This window comes from Diabrotica undecimpunctata, chromosome 4, assembly GCF_040954645.1.
Source record: "Diabrotica undecimpunctata isolate CICGRU chromosome 4, icDiaUnde3, whole genome shotgun sequence".
NCBI lineage: Eukaryota > Metazoa > Arthropoda > Insecta > Coleoptera > Chrysomelidae > Diabrotica > Diabrotica undecimpunctata.
This window is the reverse complement of record NC_092806.1, coordinates 161,957,155-161,984,481: the sequence shown is the minus strand read 5'-3', so window position 1 is coordinate 161,984,481 and position 27,327 is coordinate 161,957,155. Positions and strand designations below refer to the sequence as shown.

Below are 27,327 nucleotides of genomic sequence, written 5' to 3'. Positions count from 1 at the left end.
GATCAGCTGACTTGTCACCCATCGAACATGTGTGGGATATGGTAGGTCGAAACCTAAATCAATTGCCTCATCCTTCAGCAAACTCAGAAGACCTGTTGCATGCCATAAGAACAATTTAGATCACTTAATTCGATTAATGCCCAGCAGAGTAACTGAGTGTATATAAAATCAAGGAAGCTGACCGTCGACTCTTTTAACAAGTTTCTAGGGCCCCTAGTGACGTAGACACTTGCTTTGTAATATCAACACATTACCGTTAGAATGAGGATCAGTAGCGTAGCGAGCGGGCTGGCGTAACAATACAATTCAAATATTTGGAAGATGGCTAAATCTCTTATTCGATCATACTTCCGAATTTACTGTAATTAAATGCTTATTCGATCATACTTCCCAATATTTTGTAATTAGATGAGTAAGATAGTTATGAATGTCCAAATGTCTACCAAATAGGTGCCCAATCGGACAGCAATCTCAACCTATCATGTCTCAGAAAAGATAATACTATTTTCTGAGTCATATAAGGTATTTCTATTTACTTTGTTGACATTATACTCGCTTCTGTTGTAAGTTCGGCTTATTACGTCTATAATCAAACCTCAGGTGGGCGTTCAATGACTCAGATCTTCTAAAAGCAGGTTCACCGACGCTGTAAAACCTGTCTGCTCTCGATTGTTCCACGCGGTTAGATGTAACAGCACTGTGACTCGTCAAACAAGTAGACGATCCATTCGAGAGAACTCCAGATAAATAAGAAGATAAGAAAGTTTGATTGTAAGAAGTTAGTCTAAATGATAAGCTCGTATTGGCAAGTAATCCATAAAAATAGATTATAAATTAAGTAGTTGCATTTTAGTGTCAGTGTAAATAAATTAAAATAGAAGATTGTAATAATAAAATAAAGACTTTACATCAATTAAAGACCAAGTTAATAATAATAACTTTTTTTCAAATTTTTGTTATATCTTTCCATAAGCACCATACCGTTTGTACTATTTATATGTTTGACTGGGTTATAGTTCATTCTTTACAATTAATTTTGATTATTCTTGTAGCATTTTTACCGGGTTACCCTTATTCCTATTCTCCCTATTCATTTATTCCCTTTTTTTCCATATTTATTTATATGTTATCGGGTTTTCTTGGATGTTCTTTCTCAATATCTTCTTGTATTTTTCTCTCTCTTAACCTCATGTTCTTAGTTTACTACCCATCATCCATCGACGAATGGAGGTTACATTCTTTCTACCGCTATATTAAAGTCTTGTTCCAGCTCTGTTTCATTACCTTAGAGACTCATTCGAAATCTACAAAGAGCTTGAACTGAATATAAAATGGAAAAAAGACTTCTTCTAATGCGAAAAACACATTGCTACATAGTCAAAATGAGTCTAGACATATTGATCTAATAGAAAACATAAGTATTATTATTAAGCCAGACTTATTCTCCGACCGAATTAATGAGTTACAATTTCAGGGTGACTCAGATATTGTCCAAAAATATGTCTTAAATACTGTCGAACAATAAGCGAAATCAAGGGAATTACCTAGTGTTTACTAGAACTCTCTAGAATCACTACAGAACACCGGTTATGATATAGCTAGTAGTTTTTAAGCAACCAAAATATAAAAGCAAAGGTATATAAAGGAACAGTACCAGTATAATTAAGTTATGTACTTGAACAGTCAAAAGATATTTGGAAAATTCCAAAACTGTAACCCTCATTTATTTTCTCAAACTAGAGATCGTCTGAGAAGCTATCGAGATCGACAAATGCCCCAATTGTGTTAACAAACGATATAGAAATAATGAAAAACAAAAAATACTGTCAAATATATGTATTGAAAATACATCAAAAATGTCAAAAAGGATACTAGAACAGGACACACTGTAGAAAGGAGCGAGATAAGTAGATATAAAGAGAGTAAAAATACACAAGCAGACAAAATAATTATAATGGGCAGAGATCCTTGGAAATAATTGTTAGTAAAGGATGCTGAACGTTTCATCCAAGACTGTAGGTCACAAATAAATCATTCGCACAATAATATTAAAGTAAACTAAAGGTTACATACTTACCATCTTTTGCAGCTTGCGCCAAAACTGTAATATCGGTAATATTTGGCGTCAATTTGATGAAAAATGGTATATTTACTGTACTTCTAACCCAACTGGAAATATTCTTTACCATTTCTGGATTCTATACACAAAATATATCGTTAATTTTTGTTTTTTTTTTTTCAAAATCTGCTATATATATAACTATAGAAGGTAATTAGAAAGTAATTTCTAATGTCACTAAATCATCTTATAAGAATATGAATATAAGAAAATTGTTGCTACTATTCAATTAATTATCTATGAGAAATACTTACTTGTCCGCAAGCCAATCCCATTCCAGATTCTTTGACTCCATGAGGACAACTCAAGTTCAGCTCCAACATATCAGCTCCTGCTTCTTCTACTCTTCTTGTTATTTCTCTCCAATCATTTTCGATATATTCACACATAGCACTAGCAATAATGATCTAAAAAAGAGTATTTTTATTTTTATTGCGTGTTTATATGTATAGTACAAATAGTAAATGAATATTTAACGAAATAAAACTTTTTAACCAATTTCTAGCAGGCTATACGTGAAAGAAAAATCTGATAAACATATTTTTGTGTTACATACCCTCTAATTGCCGCTCTGTGCTTTAGCGTAATTGAGAATTCTCTCTTCGCCGCCGAATATCTTCGTTTCTATCGATGCGGAGATATTCTCGGCGCTCTGTACGACACGTAAGGTTTTCCAGAACATTTCGTTATCCCTACATAAGCCAGTCGAGGCGGCCTTTGATTATTAGTATTATCGAATTATTTTGTTAGCGATATCAGTGCGAATTGTAAGCGATAATTATTCATTCAATTAGAATTTGTGATATTTGCAATTAAGTGAGTGAGTGACTTTTATTTCCTTATTTATGATGAATGTCCTGACTTAAACAATTCAAAATGTATGATAATAAACTTACCTTGGTGGGATGATCCTTCTTCAATTCTCTTATTCCTTGTAGCCAATAGTCCAAACATTTTTCAGATATAACTTCGATATTTAAGAATGAGCCTTGTTGTGGGCCATAATTATTACCTGATGTAGAGCCACGGACGATTCGAGGAGATATATTCGTCACTTCATTCTAAAAAAACAATAAAATCCCAATAGAATGATGATCAGTAGTCGCAATAGGTAATAAAAAACAGTTTTTAGATGGAGTATTCCATATTTTAAAGCCCTTATTCGTTAAAACAAGTACTGACCTTGTCTAAGCAGAATGTTTTCGTCACTATAAAGCCCCAACCTTGTTCAAACGCTCTTCTGACCATCGGAGCACTGGTTACTGGAGGAGCTGAAGCCAATCCGAAAGGATTTTCGAATTTTACACCGCATATATCTACAGAAATATCCACCTCATCTATATCCGTGTGAAACATGGGTAGTTTTGGTTTTGTAGTTGCTGGTAAACCCTAAAACATCAGAAAACCTTTTCTAAACCATATCTAAACGGTTCTATTTGGTTTCTTTTAGATGGTTTAGATATGGTTTGGATATTGACCAGCAAAATCGTTTCAAAGGCAGTAAATTGCTGCACAGACAAACCTAATACTTTTTAACTCTTTTTTTGTATTGTATTAAAAATATTTTAAATAAAACTTTGTGATACAGAGGTAATTTGTGTTGTATAATTGGGGGTAAACACTATAAAACATATAAAAACCTTTTCTAGACCATTTCCGAACCGTTCTAAACCAATTTCAAACATATTAAAAATTGTAAATAAGTTTTAAACTATACTAAACCATTTCTTAACCATCTTTAAACATTATTTCAGATGGTTTGGATAAGGATAAATGAAGCAAGGCAAGTTGTTGTTTTGTAGTTCATGTTAAACCTTGAAACCTTATCTAAATCATTTCCTAGCCGGTTCTAGACCACTTCCAAACCGGTTATAAACTCTAAACCATTTTTAAATTATTTTGATATGGTTTAGATATGTTTTAGATAGAGTCTAGATTTGGACCAGCAAAGTAAAGTTTAAAGCAGTAAATTTGTGTCTAAATAAATCGAATGATTTTCAAGACATGCCTTTTTTGTTATACAGGGTGTCCATAATTAATTGGACATTAGCTAATGGGTGATAGCTGACATCAAAATAAAGCGTTTGAGCTTAAATTGCTTAGGCAAAATGTTGCTAGTTTTCGTTCTACAGGGTGATTCATTAATATTTTTCTATATTATTTTTAGGGATATATTGAAAACTATTCAACCGATTTAAGTAAAATTTGGTATCTTACTATTATTTAGTATGATTAATATGAAAATGATATTAGTTTTACCGATGACACTAGGTGGCGCCACCTACTTTAACATTGGTTCATTAATTAGGCCATAATTTTTTTTCCCGCCCTGTATAAACATTCTAGGAAAAAAACATAAAATAACATTCAATTCTACACAAAAAAGGTATTCTTGTTTCAAATCAAAAAAGTACACCGTTTTCGAAATAAACGTATTTTTTAGAGACGTGCATAAAATAAAAAAATTTTACAAAAACTTATGTAAATTCAAATATTATTCAAAAGGTCTTAAATAAAAGTGAATATTAAATGTATTAGTAGTAGATAATTTTTGCAAACAAAATGCATATGATTGAAACAATTATTTTTATTAAACCTTTGATCCAGTAACAAATTTTAAAAAAATCAGAAATTAAATTAAACAATGAAGTGAATATAAAACAATTAACAAAGTGAATAATTCAAAACGAAACGAAAAAAAATTACAATAAGTGTTCAAAATGTGCACCATTAGATGAACTACATAATCTAAATCTTTTGTGTAAGTTTTGTTTTATTTTAAATAATGAGTTTCTTTGGGCCCTAATTACGTTAACTCCCTCTACAATATTTTGCCATAACTCTTGACGGTTATTTTTTTTATAAACAAGTGACTTTAGGTAGCCCCACAAGTGAAAGTCTAGGGGATTTAGTTCGGGACTGCGTGCTGGCCATGGGTATACACTACCTCTACCAATCCACCTCTGAGGATAAATTTCATCTAGATAATTTCTAACTTCTAGGCTGTAATGTGGTGGTGCACCATCATGCATGTACCAAGAGTTCCGTCTTAAATTTAGAGGTATGTCTTCTAAAAGAGTTGGTAAATCTTTTCTCAAAAAATTTAGATACGTTACTCCGTCAAGCCTAGTTGGTAATTCGAATGGTCCTACAATACAATCCCCAAATATGCCACACCAGATATTTATGGAAAACTCGTGTTGAAAATGATGTTCTTGAAATGCATGAGGATTTTCTGTCGCGTAGGTATGGCTATTGCGCCAGTTAAATACGCCCCTTCTAGTAAATGTGGCTTCATCGGTAAATAAAATTTTATTATAAAACATTGGATCGTCTAAATGCCGCCCCATCATAAACTGACTAAATCGGAGCCTTGCTGGAAAATCCTGTGGTAAAAGATTCTGTACTGGAGTAAAACTATACGGATACAGATTTTCTGTCCGTACTATTCTTGACACCGTAGATTTGCTTATACCAGTGGCCGCAGAAACAAGCCTTTTACTGGTTTCTGGATCTTCTGCAACACGCACAACAATTTCATCCTCCATATCCGCATCAATTACTCTCGGTCTTCCAGCATTCCTGTTTTTGGGATGAAATGACCCTGTTTCGCCTAATCTGTCGAACAATGATTTAATAGTTTTATGGTTTGATTGCCTTCTATTGGGATAAAGTTCGAAATAGAGTTCAGCTGCTTTACGAGAACAAAAATTTTCCTGGGCATACAAACAGATCATATCGCGCATTTCTACATTAGAAAATTCACTATGACGTGGCATTTTTCCTTTATCTTAAGTGGTTTATAAAAAACTTAATAGCACTTTGACAAATAATGACTCGCCCTGCACTTTGACAACTAATAATAAATATATTCGTGGTTACCTTTGACAACTAATAATAAATAAATTCGTAGTTACGTCTTGACGTTGTCATTAAGTTAAAAGCATACTTGTTTTGCAAAAAATTAAATAGAGACATACATCATTAACAAAATACGTTTATTTCGAAAACGGTGTACTTTTTTGATTTGAAACAAGAATACCTTTTTTGTGTAGAATTGAATGTTATTTCATGTTTTTTTTCCTAGAATGTTTATACAGGGCGGACAAAAAAATTATGGCCCCATTAATGAACCAATGTTACAGTAGGTGGCGCCACCTAGTGTCAATGGTAAAACTAATATCATTTTCTTATTAAGCATACTAAATAATAGCAAGATACCAAATTTCACTTAAATCGGTTAAATAGTTTTCAATATATCCATAAAAATAATATAAAAAAATATTAATGAATCTCCCTGTAGAACGAAAACTAGCAACAATTTTCCTAAGCAATTTGAGCTCAAACGCTTTATTTTGATGTCATCTATCACCCATTAGCTAATGTCCAATTAATTATGGGACACCCTGTATATTAAATAATACCGAATTTCAACAATTTCAGTTAAGTTATGCACAGAATATTACCTCCAAAGCACAGTGAATGTACCAGGCCTACCAATCCACCTTTGAGGATAAATTTCATCTAGATAATTTCTAACTTCTAGGCTGTAATGTGGTGGTGCACCATCATGCATGTACCAAGAGTTCCGTCTTAAATTTAGAGGTATGTCTTCTAAAAGAGTTGGTAAATCTTTTCTCAAAAAATTTAGATACGTTACTCCGTCAAGCCTAGTTGGTAATTCGAATGGTCCTACAATACAATCCCCAAATATGCCACACCAGATATTTATGGAAAACTCGTGTTGAAAATGATGTTCTTGAAATGCATGAGGATTTTCTGTCGCGTAGGTATGGCTATTGCGCCAGTTAAATACGCCCCTTCTAGTAAATGTGGCTTCATCGGTAAATAAAATTTTATTATAAAACATTGGATCGTCTAAATGCCGCCCCATCATAAACTGACTAAATCGGAGCCTTGCTGGAAAATCCTGTGGTAAAAGATTCTGTACTGGAGTAAAACTATACGGATACAGATTTTCTGTCCGTACTATTCTTGACACCGTAGATTTGCTTATACCAGTGGCCGCAGAAACAAGCCTTTTACTGGTTTCTGGATCTTCTGCAACACGCACAACAATTTCATCCTCCATATCCGCATCAATTACTCTCGGTCTTCCAGCATTCCTGTTTTTGGGATGAAATGACCCTGTTTCGCCTAATCTGTCGAACAATGATTTAATAGTTTTATGGTTTGATTGCCTTCTATTGGGATAAAGTTCGAAATAGAGTTCAGCTGCTTTACGAGAACAAAAATTTTCCTGGGCATACAAACAGATCATATCGCGCATTTCTACATTAGAAAATTCACTATGACGTGGCATTTTTCCTTTATCTTAAGTGGTTTATAAAAAACTTAATAGCACTTTGACAAATAATGACTCGCCCTGCACTTTGACAACTAATAATAAATATATTCGTGGTTACCTTTGACAACTAATAATAAATAAATTCGTAGTTACGTCTTGACGTTGTCATTAAGTTCAAAGCATACTTGTTTTGCAAAAAATTAAATAGAGACATACATCATTAACAAAATACGTTTATTTCGAAAACGGTGTACTTTTTTGATTTGAAACAAGAATACCTTTTTTGTGTAGAATTGAATGTTATTTCATGTTTTTTTTCCTAGAATGTTTATACAGGGCGGACAAAAAAATTATGGCCCCATTAATGAACCAATGTTACAGTAGGTGGCGCCACCTAGTGTCAATGGTAAAACTAATATCATTTTCTTATTAAGCATACTAAATAATAGCAAGATACCAAATTTCACTTAAATCGGTTAAATAGTTTTCAATATATCCATAAAAATAATATAAAAAAATATTAATGAATCTCCCTGTAGAACGAAAACTAGCAACAATTTTCCTAAGCAATTTGAGCTCAAACGCTTTATTTTGATGTCATCTATCACCCATTAGCTAATGTCCAATTAATTATGGGACACCCTGTATATTAAATAATACCGAATTTCAACAATTTCAGTTAAGTTATGCACAGAATATTACCTCCAAAGCACAGTGAATGTACCAGGCTGCTATTTTTCCATCATTCACAGCTTCTACTGTAGTTTCAGCGACTCCAGCGAGATCTCCGCCACACCAGACCAAAGGATGAGATGTTTGCATAGTATTAACATCAACTACTGGAAGGTTTTTAGGTCCTAGTTCCAGGGGAGCTAAAGCATCGATGACTAGAAGCAAGAAGTAAAGATTAATTTGTTTTTACAGTGTCCACATACATACAGATTATAGATTAGATGTTACAAAAGGGAAAAAGGTAGGAAAATTTAAAGAAAGTTCACTTTAGTTAACCTAATCTATCTGGCGAAATGATCAGAAGTGTAATCTCCTCTTAAAACAAACTTGAGCTCACTAATTTTTGTTATAGCTGGTTATATCCTTAGACAATATTTCGATAGGTAGACAGAGAGAAACATAAAGACCAACCCAGAAACAGAAAATAATCTTACCTTCCTGATCTTCTACTCCTGATCCAAACGCTGATATTAAGAAACTCGCTTTGATGGTATTTAGCTGTTCAGTATCTTGTACCCACTTGCCATCTTCAGTTTCTTCAGTTCTACTGAACGTAACGGAAACTATTTTTCCATTTTTAACATTGACAGAATGAGGAGCCAAAAATCCTATTAATTCACATTTCTCTTCAACTGCTACTGACACCTACAGTTAGAAAACATAAACGTCAGGTCATCCAGGAGTTCGGCCAAATGCAAAAATCTAACTTAGCAGCAACTTACCTCCTCTGGTACGGCTCTAATATTAGTAAATCCTCTCCTAAACACCACAAAGACTTTCTTCGCTCCACATCTCAAAGCTGACGTGGCGCAGTCAAAAGCAGTGTCACCTGCTCCCAAAACAATCACATTTCCGTGTAATTTTGGCAACATCTCGGCACTTTGCTTGCAAGGACAACTGGGGTTTTCCGTATTCTTACTAGCCCGCGCAACTTTGGGCAAAAATGATTTGGAACTGTAGAAACCCATTTCTGCGGTTAAATCTTTGAAGAGCGGGTCTATTTTGGGTTGAGGAAGACCTATTCCTAAGAACACAGCTTTCGCGTCTTCTAGGAGTCTATCTACTGTAAGATCTTTGGTAGAAAGAGATCTACCGGTTTCGATCTTTATTCCTAAATCCTGTATCAAGCTTATTTCGAAGTTTACTACAGATGCTGGAAGTCGGTACTGGGGGATTTCAGTGGTACTAAAAATAAGAAGGGAATAAATTTAAATTAGGAACAAAATTTTATATAAAATAAATAAGAAATGTAAATATGCTTACCTTAAACCACCAATGACATCGTTTTTTTCAAAAATCGTAACGTTATCATACCCTAAACGGCCAAGGAACGAAGCACATGATAAAGAAGCAGGCCCTGCACCTACCAAAACTATTTTAGAATCAGGATTTTTTGGACTAGGGGTTCTTGGATTTCGTGTCTGTTTAACACCCATTTTACTAAATATCTGTAAACAAAATCGAAATAAAGACGATAAGAAACTCATATTTATTTATTGAGATCAAAAAATCATAGATAAACAGTGAGATCTACCTAGCACAAATAGTAAATAACAGATAAAATACATGGTATCGTAAAATTTAATCATTTTGCTATAAATTTGTTATATTATAGCAAAATCGTCCTTTTTTCAGACTTACCTCAGTAGCAAATTGTTGTAACCCACCAATATTAATGGGCCCTTCTTCTGAAGCTTGTAGGTTACATCCTCCAACACAGAGGTCGCTGGTAGGACATACCATACCACATGTAATACCCAATGGGTTATCGGAAAATATAGCTTTAGCTGCTCCATAATAATTCTAAAATAAAAAAAACTGTTTGAAGAAATGTGTTAAATAATAACATTGAGTAACATGTGTACCTTGTTTGCTATGCTTGTTATGAAGGACTTGATGTCGAGCTGGGTCGGACAAGATTTTTGGCATGGAGCATCAGCGCACTTTAAACACCTGGCTGCTTCTCTTAGAGCGGCTCTTTCGCTCAACGTAGTGGGTTTGACATCAGAAAAGTTGTTCTCCAAAGACGAACAACTCTAAAAGTAAAACATATTTATAATACGTTACAATATTAGAAAATTTTACAAAAAACAAAGTGTAAAACTACATTTCTTATATAGTATATCGCTGGTGCTTCCAAAAAGCGCAGCAAAGAGTATAATTTAAAAGTAACTGTAGTCTTCGCTGGTACTCAGATGAAGAAAAGGTTTTTCGCCGATAGCAGTCTAGAAGTAATTATTGTCACCGCAAATATTGTTAAGTTACGAGGCGTGTTTTTAAGTAAGTACCGTTTTGGAATTAAAAAAAGACGTGCAAAGATATGGCAATAATTTTATTTTTACATGAAAGCCTGTACCTTAATCTACTTTTCTACATAATTTCCGTGAATATTGAGGCACTTGTCATAACGTGGCACCAGTTTTTGAATACCCTCCTGATAAAATTCTGCCGCCTGACTTGTTAACTACTGCATCACAAATGTTTTGACTTCGTTATCGTCTTGAAGAAGCTGACCGCCCAGGTGTTTCTTCAAGTGCTGGAACAAATGGTAGTCGCTGGGCGCCAGATCAGGGCTGTATGGAGGATAATCTAGAGTTTCCCATTTAAATGATTTGATGAGATCTTTGGTCTGATTAGCCACATGTGGACGGGCATTGTCATGCAGCAAAACGATACCCTTACTCAACTTGCCACGTATTTTGTTCTGGATTGCACGACGCAGATTTTTCAATGTCTCACAATAAGACGCTTCATTGATTGTCTCATTACGAGGCAGAAACTCCACTAGCAATACTCCTTTTCTGTCCCAAAAAACTGTGCACATGATTTTCCGGGCAGAAATTGTTTACTTAAACTTCACTCTTTTGGGTGATGATGAATGTCGCCATTCCATGGATTGTTGTTTCGATTCTGGTGTGACGTAGGCCACCCACGTTTCGTCACCAGTAACAATTTGGTCTAAAAAATCTTCACCTTCACTGTGGTACCGCTCAAGGAAAGTCAATGCACTGCCTAAACGTTGGGTTTTGTGCAAATCCGTCAACATTTTTGGAACCCAACGTGAACACAATTTTCGGTAATTCAAGTTCTCGGTAACAAGGCGATACAAAACACTACGAGAATACTGAGGAAAGCAGTCGGACAATGATGAAATTGTAAAGCGTCTGTTTTCTCTCACCTTTTCGTCCACTTTCTGCACCAAATTTTCATTAACGACCGAAGGACGCCCACTCCGTTCTTCATCATGCACATTTGTGCGGCCATCTTTAAATGCTCTTACCCATTTCCTTACCATTCCATCACTCATAATGTTTTGTCCGTAAACTTCAACGATCTCACGATGAATATCGATCGGTTTTACGCCTTTAGCACTAAGAAATCGTATAACAGCCCGTACTTCACAATCAGCGTGACACGATTATTGGAGGCATCTTAAACACTGGAGTAAACAAGTATACAATAAAGAATAAGACTGTAATGGCGTCAGTGCATAGACAAGAGATGTAGGTAACCAGCGCTCATGCGCGGAACGCCGACCGTAGCGCTGCGGCGGCGGAATCGCAAAACGGTACTTACTTAAAAAACATGCCTCGTATATTTTTAGCGTGTATATTATCGTCGATATTTATCGAGGAAAACTCGAAAAACTATTTTAGTAGTTATAGTCTTACAGACATACAAATAAAAACAATTAGTTTCGCCTACACTTATTAAAGTGTTATTATTTTTGCCGAAAAATTATTAAGCGATTACCAGCGATATATCTTCTTTATATTTTTTATATTGCACTTCGATCATTAGCCAAAACAAGATAAAAATACTTACATTACATTTCTTGTCCAAATTTCTTTTCCAATGGGTCTTGTTCTTTTTGGTGGCATTCGAGGGAACGAAATTGGAGTATTCTCTAACGCGCGGATTGAGAGCCAGGATATTCTAAATCAAAGCAAAATAGTTAGTTATATAACAAAGATATTATATAGGATATTTCACTTGACTATTTTTAACTGATAAAACGTCATAGAAACGCCAGGTTTCCTACTGACAAAACTCCTTCCTTCTCGTGATTTCACAGCGACAAAATTATGACAGATCCGTCACGATATCTGGTAATTATATTGTTGTCAGTTTGACAAATGTCATTGAGGCGTAATCAATTTTGGACAGATGTCAACAATCAAGATTTGGATGAAAGTCAGGTGAAGAAATCAAAAAATTGGTTTCGGAAAATGTCCTATTGAACATGCAGAGGTCCAGAAGCTCTATTTGGACCTAATTTTTGGAGTTCATACGGGTGAGAAATTTTACGCTTGAAAGATGTACTAAGATAACGGAACTAGCAAAAAGTCTCGAGGATTATGCCTTTAACATTAAAAAAGGCAATGGCGAAGACTACAAAGAATCGTCTGTAAAGTCAATGTGAAATACTACATCAAAAATGGTACAAGAAAAATATTTTACGGAGTACGGCAAAAAAATCGACCCCTTCACAGATATATTTCAAATGTGCAAGATTGGCCAGAGATACCAAGCAGAGGCAGTTTCAAAGTGTTCAAGAAAAAAGAAAACTCAGTTTTCAAAAGTATTATCTACCGAAGAACTATTAAAAATCATCCAAAGCTACGACGAGGAAACCCCGGTGGTGCACAAACAGTTTTTTTACCTTTGCTCATTTGAACTTGCTTTAAGAGGCAATAAGGCCGTAAACTGCAAAATTAACTTTTTCCAGAAGGAATTTGATGTTATGGGAGACTTTACGAGCCGAATTGAATACAACAGCATTTTTCCAAAAGAAATTCATCAAATGAAAATGTATGCCCAGTTAGATTATTTTTGAAATTAATCGAAAAAAGGGGACCAAAGATTTTATCAGACACTCTTTCTTAGCGTTCACCCCAACTGGAAGGATGGATCTTGGTTCAAAAACTGTGCACTTGGAATTAACACCGTATCTACGTGGACAAAAATGTCAACTGAACAAATTGAAATAGACACAAAAAACATAAAATAACAAACCATTCTAATCGATCTTCAGCTATGTCAGCCTTGTTCAAGCAAGGTGTTTCTTCTTCTACTTCCTATGCCGTCTCCATTAACGGAGGTTGGCGACCACATTTTTAAAAGCTTCTCTGTCTTTTGCAACGTGGAATAATTCGTCTACAGTCATGTTTGTCCAGTCTCGAATATTTCGCAGCCATGACTTCCTCTTTCTACCTATTCCCTTTTTGCCATCGACTCTACCCTGCATGATGACCTGCAGAAGACTATATTTATTATTTCTTAGTATGTGTCCAAGGTATGCAGTCTTGCGTACTTTTATCGTTCTCAACAATTTTTTGTCTCGACCCATCCTTCTCAGCACTTCCTCATTGGTGACCCTGGCAGTCCATGGAATTCTTAACATTCTCCGGTATATCCAAAGTTCAAAGGCTTCAATCTTTTTAACTATTTGCGCTTTTAGTGTCCATGTTTCTATCCCGTACAATAGTTGCGACCAGACGTAACATTCAACAAACCTCAGTCTCAGCGCAGTATTCAGATTTTTGTCACAGAACAATTGTTTGAATTTTAAGAACGCTGCCCTTGCCATTTCTATTCGTACCCGGATCTCTTGGTCTGGATCTAATTCTGTGTTGATGTAAGCTCCCAGATATTTATATTTTGTCACTCTCTCTATTTGCTGTCCACCAAGAGTTAGTTGTTCATTATTTATTGGACTCCTTGATACTATCATAAATTTGGTCTTGTTGATGTCAAGTCCCATTTGAATGCATTCACTATTTATTGCATCTAGTAAAGTTTGTAGTTCTTCTATACTCTCAGCCATAATTACCGTGTCATCTGCAAATCTCATGGTGTTTATGATTTCTCCACCAATTCTTATTCCCTCTTTTCTTTCCCATAAGGCTTTTCTGAATATGACCTGTGAGTACACGTTGAAAAGCGTCGGAGACAAGACGCATCCTTGCCTAACCCCTCTCGCAATCGGTATATTATTTGTTTCTATATCGTTCACCTTTACTACTGCTTTCTGGTTCCAGTATATAGCCTTAATAAACTCAATGTCTTTTCTGTCTAAATTGATGTTTTTTAATTCATCTATTAACTTCATATGCTGCACTCGGTCAAAGGCCTTCCTAAAGTCTATGAAGCATACATATGCACTCTTGTTATATTCCCGACATTTCTGCAAGAGTACCGTCAATGCAAATAATGCTTCTCTTGTACCCATGCCTCCTCTGAAGCCAAACTGAGTTTCATCTATCTGCTCCTCACATTTCTTATAAATTCGGTTTTGAACAATTTTCAAGAGAATCTTTAAAGGGTGGCACATTAGGCTTATCAATCTATAGTCATTACATGATTTGGGATTGTTGTTTTTTGGTAGAGGTAAAAATATCGATTCAAGCCATTCTTCCGGGATGTTGCCCTCTACATATATGTGGTTGAGAATTCGGGTGAGTCTCTTTATATTACCGTCATCTAAGGCTTTTAACAGTTCAACTGGAATTTGATCAGGACCCGGTGCTCTTTATTGTTTTGCATTCTGTAGGGCATTCTTTACTTCTGAGGGTAAAATTTGTAGGTATTGTTTTTCTTCACCTATATCTTGTTCATTTTCTCTCTCGTCATGAAACAGATGGATTATATATTGTTCCCATACTTCCTTTATTTTGCTCTCTTCAGTAAGTATTTCTCCATTATTATCTCTTGTTATGAGTGTTCTTCTTTGTCTGGTGTTGCCTGTAAGTTCTTTCATTTTTTTATGTAAGTTTGAGGTGTCATGTTTGTTGCTGAGTTCTTCCAATTCCTGGCATTCTTTGTTCATCCATTTCTCCTTAGCCTTTCTGATTTCATATTTGATTTTATTCTTGATGGTTTTATATTTATTTTCATCTTTATTTTTGTATTTTCTTTTTTCATTTATTAGCTCAACTATTTCCGGTGTCATCCGGTCTTTTTTAGTGGTTTTCTCTTCTTCGCCTAGGACCTCCTTTCCCGCTTTTAGTATGGCTTTTTTCATATCTGCCCATTCAACGCTTCCTTCAGTTAATTTATTTATCTCTGCGTTTAGTTGCTGTTGGCAGTTGTCGTCTTTTAGGTTTTTGATGTTAATTTTGGTGGTTTTAACTTTTTTCTCCGGTTTCCTGAGTTTAATGTTGACGTTTGCTAGTAATAGATTATGATCCGTATCTGCATCTACGCTTGGATAGGTTTTTACACTTTGTACTCCATTACGAAACCTTTTGTTAATCGTTATAAAATCTATTTGGTTTCTGATTATATTGTTGGTGTTATCTTTTGGAGAAGTCCACGTGTATAATCTTCGTAAGGGTAGGTATGTCAGCCTTGTTCAAGCAAGGTGTTTCTAAACAGGAGTTAATTAAATTAACGGTTCACTAAAATGCAAGCTCTCCAAAAACCATATCTGCAACTGGATTCCAGTCACCACCAGAAGTTGATCGAAAATCTCAGAACAACAAATGAAGCTGGAACTTCGAGTTCCCAAATGCTAGAAGTCAATAATACACAAAATTATGCTTTGGTAGAAAAGAATGGGTGATTTACCTATCAAAATTTAATTCGCGAAAATTGCCAGGCAACAAACTTTCATAACAGTCATTTTTTAGGCAAAATTTTCTCATTCTCATCAATGGAGTGATGAAGATGATGCTACTTTTTGATATTTCTTTATTTCTCTATGGTAAAGTAAGTTCATGTTCACCACTGAGAGGTGTAATTCTGGCTTAAATCCTCAAAATGTATGCTATAGATGAAGTAGTAAAACGACGTGGACTTAAAGTGTAGCGATTACCACCTTATCGTTGAACTAATCTGGGCTGAAATGAAAGGATATGTCGCAGGAAACAATACAATCAAAAATTTCATCTGTTGATTGGCAAAAGGCTAGAAGACATGTCATAGCAGAGGAAGAAACTCTGCAAACTCCATATGATAATACAAGATACAACAGAATATATAATTTCTTTGCGAAATGACGAATGTATGATAAAAATGATGCTACTTATTGATATTTTTTATTTCTCTATGGTAAAGTAAGTTCATGTTCACCACTGAGAGGTATAATTTTGGCTTAAATCTTCAAAGCTTGCTCATTTGCATTTTAGCTGTAAGTTTGTATTTATAATTTTTCTGTTTTGAACGAACCGTTGTAATCTTGTGCCATAAAAACTGAGCTAACAAGCATTTCTAAATCGAGTATAGATGTTTAAAGATTATTTCTGTACGTAGAACGTACTAACGAATCCTTTAAAAAATAATACATAATTAAATACAATAAGTACAAGAATGTTAAGATAGGTATAATTTATTGAAATCGCCACTCATGTTATCTAACATCATTTAGAATTAATCCACATTGAAACAATTGAAGCCAAAGATAAATATATATTTTTATGAATATTTAAGTAGATATCAAATATAAACTACACTATCAGCTGTTAAAATTCGTGTCTCAACGTTGTATCTGTATTCTTTTGTTTGGAAATATAATGTAAACTACCATCATCATAATCTAAATATAAACTAAATAGTTTAGTTAGATTACTATTTCAAAATATTATTAGAAATCGGTTTTGTAGTATTAACATATTAAATTTTATAGGTTGTTTATTTAATGTATTTGTATATTGTTCAAATATTTTCCGTAATACGTGCCTCTGAGAATTTCAATGCCTTGTTAAAATATCAAATAAATTGTTTGTCCTGTTTTGTCGATTTCGAAAAGGCATTTGATCATGATAAAATGTTAAGTTCTTTACGTAACATTAACTTAGATAATAAAGAAATTTTAATTAGATGATTAACAAGAAACTTATATAAGTAAAAAAACCAGGCAAAAAACAATAAATATAGACGAACTAAAACAAAGCAAAATCGAATATGAAGAAAAACTGACAGAACGTACTGCACTAATAGACAAAAATTCAAACCTTGAAATCCTAAATAAAAATTTAACAAATTGTAGTATCAGTAGCAAAAGAATCGATCCAAAAAAGAGACAACAACTTGTGCATGACCGAAAACTTAAATAATAAAATAAAAATGACAGAAATCATCAAAATAATTAAGAAAAAATCTAGGAAAGACACAAGGAAGTACAAAATTATACAGTTACATGAAATACTGCAAGAAAAGAAAGGCATACAAAACTGGAAGAAGAAAGCAAGCGAAGATAGACATCTAATTACAAAACTAATTAATGATGAAAACAGGGAAATTATCGAAATTCAAAAAATAATCACCATAATAGAAAACTAGTACCAAACATACGATTCAAAAGCAACACCATCACCAGGTAAAGACGAAAAACACCGAAAGATAGTAAAAAAAGTTGGATCTGAAGATATAAAAGATATAACAGAGGACGAAATAAGGAACGCAATGAGCACTATGCGAAATAAAAAAGCTCCAGGTTACGACGGACTAGTATGAGCAAGTATGGCAGACAACACATCATAAAAATGTTCAAAATCTTTTTTAATAAATGTATAAAAATAAGTAAAGTACCCACAGCTTGGTTAAATGCTCTTAGAATACTGATATTTAAAAAGGAAAATTAATATAAATTAGAGAACTATAGAGTAGCCTGTTATATAAAAGAAATAGGACTAACAATAAATCTAGCAAAAACTAAATAGATAACAATCAAAACTGAGTATATAATTCTGGACAATAATAATATAGAAAAGGTTGAGTCGTATTAGGACAAAAGTTGAGATACATGATTCAATGTTGTTATTAATCAGATGACATTTATGTCTTTTATATCGGTTCTTTGAGCCTTGTTTTCTTTTAAAATGGGTAGGATGCTAATCTGGCCTGTCAAGCCTCCTCTTTCATCCGGGCTTGGGATCGACTGTGGGCATGAACGCGGATTTTGAGTTACTCAAAAGAAACAACCACGGTTCAGAAAATAAATAAAAGAGAAATGTAAAGAGAAACGAGAGGCCTACACGAAGTACAAAATATCAAATACTCCAGAATCTCGAGACACCTATAGAAGAATATGAAATGAAATAAAGCAGTTGGTAAGAAGAACAAAAAATGTACACTGGGAACATTTTACAAAAAGGATGAAAAACGACTTCTACGGTACACAAAAACAAATCTGGAGATTTATAAGAAACCAACGGAAGGAAATGGCAGAATTGAAGGAATACAATAACATACCAGCAAACGAATAGGAAAGATACCTGACGGAACTGTTTAAAGGAAAGGAAAATAATCAACACAATAACGTACCTGAATTAAGACACGAAATATAAATCAGTTTTCAATAAGTAGAAATAGCCATAAATTCACTCAAAAATAGAAAGTCACCAGGACCAGACGGAATAACCAACGAGCTTCTAAAACACCGAGGAGAAAGTATAACCCTAGAAATGACAAAACTTATACAAAAACTAATATTGCACTGCAAGATATCAGACGAATGGAGAAACAGCATAATGATACCAATGATCAAGAAAGGAGATTAAGAAGACCCCAACAATTATAGAGGTATAGGTATCTACTGAATAGTTCCTTGATGGATAAATAGCTAGTTCCGTGATGCTCGCCTCAGCATTTTACTGCAGAGGAAAAAAGTAATACACCGCCAGTACAGAAGCTTCGTTTCAGTCTACTGTAGTGCCTACTCGGCTCGCGGAGATAAGAATACGGCCGAGGTCAGAAGGCCCTGCCTGTCGTAAGAGGCGACTAATGGGTAGGAATTGAGAGGTGGAGAGCCGTCGCTTAAGGTGTCGAGTTTGTAGAAACGCACACGGATGCTTAGGAGTCACGGTTACGGGTCTACATTCCTAGTATCCGAGACGAGACTCTCGTGGGACCACTCTACTCTCATTCCAAGAGAACCAGGCGAGGTTGAACGAGCTGGGCCCGTACACACCTCTTTTGGCCTTACACCACCAATCGTGGTGTCGGTGTCTCGGCACGTACCCGCCTGGAGATTTAAGAGTAGTAGAGGAGAGATCCTCGGCGGCGACCTGTCTACGTGCGAGGTGGAAATTTCTCTGCCTAGTCCGCCCGTGGAATGCGTGAGGTAATCGCAACACATGTACTACGGGGGAGGTTGAGCCCTGCGATGCGTATGCAACGTGTCACCTTCATTTTGGTGTCGGACTCGTAGGGGCAGTGAAGGCGCTAACGGTTGTATGCCGAAAGGCCAGGTAGACAAGGATCTGCCAATTTTAATTGGAGGGCACAAAGCACAGTTATGTACCGCCCACTGTAACATCTTTTTTTATTTTATTTTTTAGTAGTTTTTGGCATTTCCAAAATGCTCTATTGTCTGCTTTTACTCTTTCAGTTATTCAGTTACCCCTGTCAAAATTAATTAATATATCTTTGTAAATATAACAATAACCAAAAATTGATTTATAACTTACATTTTGTGCAAGAATCAGGAAAATGCAAAATTTGTAACTATCTGTCTATTTTTTCAAAGCTGGTGTTTTCAGATATTTTATGTAAACTCCAACTTGATCTAATGCGATCCAAAGTAAGACAAAGTAAGTCAAATGGTAAATATGAACGTGTCTGATTTAAAAATTTTACAATCCTCTACTGATATACATGTTATTTTTACACGTGCCGGTGGTTAAAACTTTCAAATTGCCGTAGATACACAAATCTCTATTTACAGAAAATAAAACTAAGTGCTTATTAATTTATTTAATATAGAGATAAGTACCTAATTGCCCTTGAAAAGTTTCCAAGACAATAAACACTCGACAGAGTTCCCTCAACTTTTGTGATAAAAAAATCGAGTTTGAAACAACGACATTTTACGTACATTGAACAATACAGTCTTCAAATATATTGTTAAAAATGATTCTTAATCTACCCTACGACAGCACTAATCCCCCTGGCAAACAAAGTTGTACTTATCATCATCAATAAAGGGTCTAAAAAGATTCTGAAACTGTTTTCTTGGGACATATCTAATTTAAATAGTATATTTGTGGGTGTTTTGTGTAAAACTTCTGGTCGCTGGTTAAATGATTTTAATAATAACGAAGAAAAATGGAATATTTTGATTGTGAATAAATTAGCAATTAATTTAAATACGAAATATACCTGGCTTAACTCATTGCTGTTATCTGTACAAAAAAAACACTTAACTTTTAAATGTGGTGTATTAATTGATATGCGCGTCACGATGCAAGGGACGCATACATCTTGGTCAAACTAGAGGAGATGCTTACATCGCGATGTTTCGATTCAAAGTCTTTTCTTAGTATGAGGTAGGCAGAAAACCTCTTATCACCCTTCTTAGGTGGTCCGTAGGTTAGTGGGGCAAGAACACCCACTTTTGAAAAACGATAATCAATGGTTCACAGAAATTTAATATTTTGTAGCGTTTCCTGTGCTTGCGAGGCAGTTAACAAATAACAAAGACAAGTGTTTATACCTGTTTGACCCTTATAATCAGAGCCCCGAAATCAAACATGATAAAAAATTTTAACAGCTTAGCTGGTGGAAGTAGGAAAACGAGGCAGACCAAAGCTGAGGTAGATAGACGAGATGACGAGGTGATTATGATGAGTTGTCCCATGTGCTACATACACGAGTGACGCATGGACATTACAGAGGAAAACGAAACAAAAATAACAGCTATGGAATTAAAATATCTTGGAAAGATTGCTGTAAGTATAAAAAAATAGATAGAGAAAAGAAGAAATTAGATAACAAATAAATCAAGACCTCTACTGGAAAAATTGGTTGAACTGGTACGGATAACTATTGACGAAACGCCAAAACAATTTAACTAAAAAGATATTGAAAGCAAAAGGAAAAAGTTAGACAAAGGAAAAAATAGTTAAATAGAACTAACAAAATTGGACAAAAAAAAAGAGGAAAGACGATTGAAAAAATGAAAGCAATGTGTGGGAACCAAAAAGGATTCACGCGAAGAAATAGAGTAGAAGGGAAAAGTGTGTAGCTAAAATATATATAAGGGGTATAGCAAAACAATCGAACACCGACCAATAAAGCTGCATTTAACAAAGCAGCAAAAAAATGTTAAGTGATCTCAAAAATACATCAACTGCAAAATATCTGAGAGATTTATCGCCATTAGAAACCACAAACTACACCCTTTGAGAGGCTACCAGAAAATATTTATGACCACAACAACCTTTACTATATTTCCTTGAGAGTTACACCCAGAGGAAGAGAAAAACATTTATAGATATTTGGACTGCCCATACCAGATGTCTCTGCCTATTAAACCTTTTAGAAAACCCTAAATTATTGACGCAATACTTAATACTAATAAAAAGAAAGCTCCTGGTTATGAGCCGATTACTGGATTCGTCTTATGTCAATTACCACAAAATGCTATCATCTTATTAACACAAATCTATAACGCGGTATTAAGATTATATCTTCCTTCACAACGGAAAGTGACTCAAGTTATTTTAATCCATAAAATAGGTAAACCTTTGGAATCCGTAACTTCATATAGACCCATTAGTTTATTACCATTTCTTGCTAAAATTCTTGAGAAACTAATAATAAAGAAATTGAGTTCTTTCCTAGACGAAAACTGCTTAGTTCCTGACTACTTTGGTTTTCGACAAAAACACGCTGCAGTTGACCAAGTGCACAGAGTTGTTAATATTATAAACCAGGATTTGAAGGAAAAGCGCTATTGTTCTGCACTCTTCTTGGACGTCACACAAGCTTTTGATAAAGTGTGGCAAACAGAATTGCTGTATAAAATTAAACAACTACCATCTGAATACTATCATCATCCAGCCTCAAGAGTCCACTGCTGAACATATGCCTCTTCCTCATGTTTCCAACCCCGTCTATCTTGCGCCGCTCTCATCCAGTTTTTATCGAGTCTTCTTAAATCGTCAGTCCATCTTGTAGGTGGTCGACCGACGCTTCTCTTGTCTTCCCTTGGCCTCCATTCCAATAACCTCTTTGTCCATCGCCCATCTGTCATTCTGGCTATGTGTCCTGCCCATCTCCATTTTAGTCTGGCTATCTTCTCGATGATATCAGTCACTCCGGTTCTTCTCCTGATGTCTTCGTTGGTTATTCTGTCTCGCAGAGTTATTCCTAACATGGACCGCTCCATTCTTCTCTGCGTGACTCTCAGTTTGGTAGCTGCTGCTTTTGTTAAGGTAAGTGTTTCTGCTCCGTACGTCAAGACTGGGAGGACGCACTGATCAAATACCTTTCTCTTTAGGCATGTGGGCAGCTCACTTTTAAAAGTTTCTCTCAGTTTTCCAAATGCTGCCCACCCAAGGCCGATTCTTCTCTTCAGTTCATGAGTCTGGTTATCCCTGCCAATCATAATTTCATGTCCCAGGTATTTATATCTATCTACGAGTTCTATTTCTTTTCCACCAATACTGATGTTCTGGTTGGGTACCAAATTGGTCATGATTTTTGTTTTCGAGATATTTATATTTAAACCTATACTTTCTGTAGCCACAACGAGTTCCTGTACCATCTCTCTTGCCATACCTAGATCTTCAGCTATTATAAGTATATCATCGGCGAAACGTAAGTTGTTTAGATATTCTCCATCTATTTTTATTCCCTTTGTCATCCAATCCAAATTCTTAAAAGCATGTTCTAGCACCGTATTAAAAAGTTTAGGTGACATTGGGTCTCCTTGTCTAACCCCCCGTTCTATTTTTATGCGATTACTGTTAGTATGTAATCTGACAGTGGTTGTTGCCTGCAGGTATATTTTGTATAATAATTTAGTATATCTATAATCTAGCCTGCATTCTTTAAGCGCCTGTAATATTTTGCTTAGCTCAACTGTGTCAAAAGCTTTGTGAAAATCGATAAATATTAGAACTAGAGGTTTATTGTATTCCACTGCTTTCTCTATTAGGGTTTTTATACTTTGTAGATGGTCATTTGTTCCGTAACTTTTTCGGAATCCTGCCTGTTCCCTTGGTTGATAAGTCTCTAATTTTCTTTCCATTCTCTTAACTAGTATTCGCGTAAACAACTTATATATATGGCTGAGGAGGCTAATCGGTCTGTAATTCTCTAAATTTGCTTTGTCTCCTGCTTTGTGTAATAGAATCATAGTAGCGTTGTTCCAGTCTGTTGGAATATTGGCGCTGTGAAGGCAGATATTGAAAAGTTGTTTAATTTTTTCAAGTAATACATCCCCTCCAATTTTTAGTGCTTCTGATACTATTCCATCTTCACCCGGGGTTCGATTATTTTTCATTTTCTTCAGGGCTTCTTTGATTTCTGATTTTGTTATATCGGGCATTAAATCTGACCCTTGGTTTAATACCCCAGTTTTTAGTGTAATTGGAGGTTCCGTATTGTTATCTTTTTTTCTTGATCTATATAACTCTGTGTAGAACTCTTCGACTATTCTTAATATTTCATCTCTGTTCGTTGTTTCTTCTCCAGTGCTGTTTCTCAGTTTGTTAATTTCTATTTTCCCCTTTTGTACGCTCCTCTTCAAAACTTTCATGTTCTTATTTTTCTCTATTGCCTGTTTTGTTTTTTCTACATTGTTTTGTTTTTTCTACATTCTACATCTGAATACTATAGGATATTCAAATCCTACATAACAGACATTGAGACCTATAAACTCTGGCGTACCTCAAGGTAGTGTGCTTGGTCCACTCTTATATCTATTATACACGGCCGACCTACCCACTTCTGATCAGTGTTCTTTGACAACATTTGCTGATGACACCGTCATCCTCTCGTCGCACAGACATTCAATTGAAGCACCTAGCAGGTTACAAGTCCACTTAAACACCATTCAAATGTGGTTAAGAAAATGGCGAATCAAGGTTAATGAGAGTAAATCAAACGATGTAACTTTTAGAACTAAACGTCTGACATGTCCACCTGTACAACTAAACAATCAAGATATACCGCAATCTGATGTGAAAAATACCTTGGTATTCAACTTGATAGACGACTTACTTGGAGAAACCACATCTTCAATCAACGGAAAAAACTTGGATTAAAATAAATTATTAGTGTATTAAGTAATCCTAAAACCCATCTGGTCCTATGGCATTCAACTTTGGGGGTGTGTAAGCGAATCCAATATTGAAATACTGCAGAGGTTCCAATCGAAGATCCTTAGGCAGATTGTTAATGCACCATACTACGTCCCTAATGAAGTCATACATCGTGATCTCTCAGTGAGTGTTGTGGGTAAAGAAATAAAAAAAGTGAAGTGATAGGCATTTAAAGCGGTTAGAAATTCACACAAATTCTAGTGCAGTAAACCTACTGGACAACAGTAAGGAAGTGAAAAGACTTGGGAAGAGACACAAACCTTTGGACTTACCAAATAGATTTTCATAAGTAAATTTAGAATATAAGATTTTTTTTTAATATTAATTTTAGTTAAATCTAATAAGGAAGGTACCAGCATTGCAGGTTTTTCGCTCATGTTAATTTCTCTGTTTGATTATTTGATTATTGTCCAAACAGGACAGATTGCAAATATTTACTTGGAAAATAAAATAAAAAAACACGTAAGGGGTAATATTATAAATCACTATAGGAAATAAAATTAATGACAGATGATAGAAAAAAAACATGGAGGAGAAGTGGGTAAAGAGGGAACCAATGGCTGAAAAAGCACGAGGATATGAAAAAAAAATAAAAAATAAGAATCAAGCGAGGATTGAAAGAAGTGGAGAAAGGAATGGTGCAAAAAAGCCTTTGTTAATAATAATAAATGATACCTTCCTGGTTTATACATTTTATTTCTTAGTTATTGAAATTGTTTCAGTTTCATTCTTCATATCATTTTTGTTTTTCGCGCACAGCTTCCAATTTAAAAAGCCGAAACTTTGAACAAGCACTTTTTGATATTTTTCCAATTAAAAATGGAATGATTGTTTTGTAATTCACCAAAAATAATTCCAATGCGAAAACAGATGTTGCAACTTTAAAAATATAACTTTTATTTGTCTACTTACCTCGATATCCGGCAAATCTACACTCACTTTCGCCATAATAAGTAGATCACACAAACACGTCCACAAATAATCTCAAGCAATACAGAATGTATTTCTATTTGATTTAACTTTATGGTAACATCGGAGATATGGAATTACAATATACTTTTTAAATAATTTAGATAAGAAGCAGTTTTAAATAATACAAAGTGATTTCTGAAATCTTACAAACGAAAGAACTGTTGATTTAATAGAAAGTTAGAACGATCGACATAAAAATGACATAAAACATTGAATGTTCGTGTTTACAATATTTGCGTCATAATTGTTGTCTTGCTACGAAGGTAATCCTGAAAATTATGGCTAAAATGCTATTACAATTTGTATCAATAACAAGTTTTTATTTATTAACAAAATCGCATAAGCCAAATTGGCTATTAGTTTCGAGTCCGGAAGCTGTAGAAACCATTCGACTTCGAGCGTTCAACGAAGCAACACCTAATTACCTTAATCGCACCTAGTTTTTGTGGTTTTGTTTAAAAACATTGAAAGCTAAATGTGTAGTAAAGTGTCAATTATTGACAATAATTATTTATTGTTGATACTTTTGGTCATTAACTGTAAGTAATTTAATTTATTTAATTACATCGAGTTATTATCAATGATTTCGTATTGGTGCGAGGACCGTACTCAGGTTCCGTAGATCAACATGAACCAAACTTCATCATCAAATGTTTTTTCACAACAAGAAATCCCCAAAAATGACACTACTGCACAAAAGTTATATTCAACAGTTTTAAATGAACCTACCAACATATTTCCTTCCAAAAAACAAGCAATTGTAGTAAATACAGTTCCAAATTCAAAAATCGAGGATTACCTGAATGCTGTAGCCAACTTAGTTGACCCCAAAAATATACTTGCAATATCCAGAATTGTTAATGATCGTATATGCATCTACTTCACTTCGGAAAATATTGTTCAAAAATTTTTGGAATCAGACAATGGGATAATAATAGTAAACCAACATCGTATCCAAGCTAGAAAACTAATTACTCCAAACGAAAAACTAATTATTTCTAATGTATCTCCTTCTATACCACATAACGTAATAGAAAATGAACTCAAAAAGATAGGAATCTATCAAATAACGCCAATAGATTTTTTACGGATCGGAACATCAAATCCTAGTTTTAGACATATCATTAGTTTTCGACGTTTTACTTATATATCCCCTACAAATCTTGAAAATATCCCCGATTCAATACTAATAATTCATGATCAATCGAACTATCGAATATTTCTCTCACTAGAAAAACAAACGTGCTTTATTTGTAAACAAACTGATCATTTAGCATCTCGATGCCCAAATCATAATAATCAATCCACCAATGACAATACAACACACATTTCTCAATCACAATGTGACCAGACTGTTAGTTCACAACAAAATACAACTCAAACTACAGTACATTCTCCCGTACTTACCAAACAAATCAGTAATCCACAACCTACTGAAACCATCACTTCACCCACACCAAAAAACTCTACCTCTTTCGATAACTCCCAAACAATGGAGACGGTACCGGGTAAAATAAGGGAAACTAAAATAGCAACTCAAACAAAAGTACAAACACCTAAAAGTAATGCTTCTGAACCTGGTAAAATAAATAAAACTATAAATGAAACTCAAACAGAAGCTCAAACACCTAAAAGAAATGCTTCTGATATAACAAATTCTCCTGAACCGGAGGGTGGAAATCCTTTTAAAGAACCCAATAAAAAACACAAAAGAACAAAAACAGACGTCCAAACCCACCATAACTTAGCTAAAGATCTTACTAACTGTACAGTTGATTTTTTCCAAAATAAGTCAAACAGTAGTTGTTTAAGCCAACTGGTATTTATATTCTTCTTTAATATCTCGATCCATATCAGAGCTAAGTCCTCCTAGTGATGACCGTGCAAATATTAATTCTATAGTTTCCAGTTTTGTTCAGCTTATAACAACAGCTGCAGAAATGTCTGTCGGTTTTATAAATTTCCCAAAAAAACATCCTCCAGTCCCTTGGTGGAACCAGGAATGTAAGATGGCAATCAGAGAATCAAAAAGAACTTTTTACAAATTTAAAAAATTCCCCACACTCCAAAACCAACTCGAATTTAAGCAAAAGCAAGCCTACTGTAGATATATATTGAAGAAAAGCAGAAAAGAAGCATGGAAA

At 34.6% G+C, this 27,327-nt stretch overlaps 1 protein-coding gene across 1 annotated transcript in view; it reads right to left on the bottom strand.

The window, feature by feature from the left end:
- su(r) (dihydropyrimidine dehydrogenase su(r)) overlaps positions 1–25,343 on the bottom strand; it is a 31,805-nt gene extending 6,462 nt beyond the window's left edge. Inside the window, exons 1-12 of the mRNA XM_072530852.1 lie at positions 25,124–25,343; positions 11,985–12,095; positions 10,025–10,195; positions 9,801–9,962; positions 9,423–9,607; positions 8,882–9,344; positions 8,594–8,804; positions 8,130–8,314; positions 3,302–3,508; positions 3,016–3,180; positions 2,374–2,526; positions 2,078–2,198 (exon numbers count right to left, since the gene is read on the bottom strand). Of these exons, the coding sequence (XP_072386953.1) occupies positions 2,078–2,198; positions 2,374–2,526; positions 3,016–3,180; positions 3,302–3,508; positions 8,130–8,314; positions 8,594–8,804; positions 8,882–9,344; positions 9,423–9,607; positions 9,801–9,962; positions 10,025–10,195; positions 11,985–12,095; positions 25,124–25,159 (2,170 nt within the window). The 5' untranslated portion in view covers positions 25,160–25,343. The remainder of the gene's footprint in view (positions 1–2,077; positions 2,199–2,373; positions 2,527–3,015; positions 3,181–3,301; positions 3,509–8,129; positions 8,315–8,593; positions 8,805–8,881; positions 9,345–9,422; positions 9,608–9,800; positions 9,963–10,024; positions 10,196–11,984; positions 12,096–25,123) is intronic.
- Between the last annotated feature and the right edge of the window lie 1,984 nt (positions 25,344–27,327).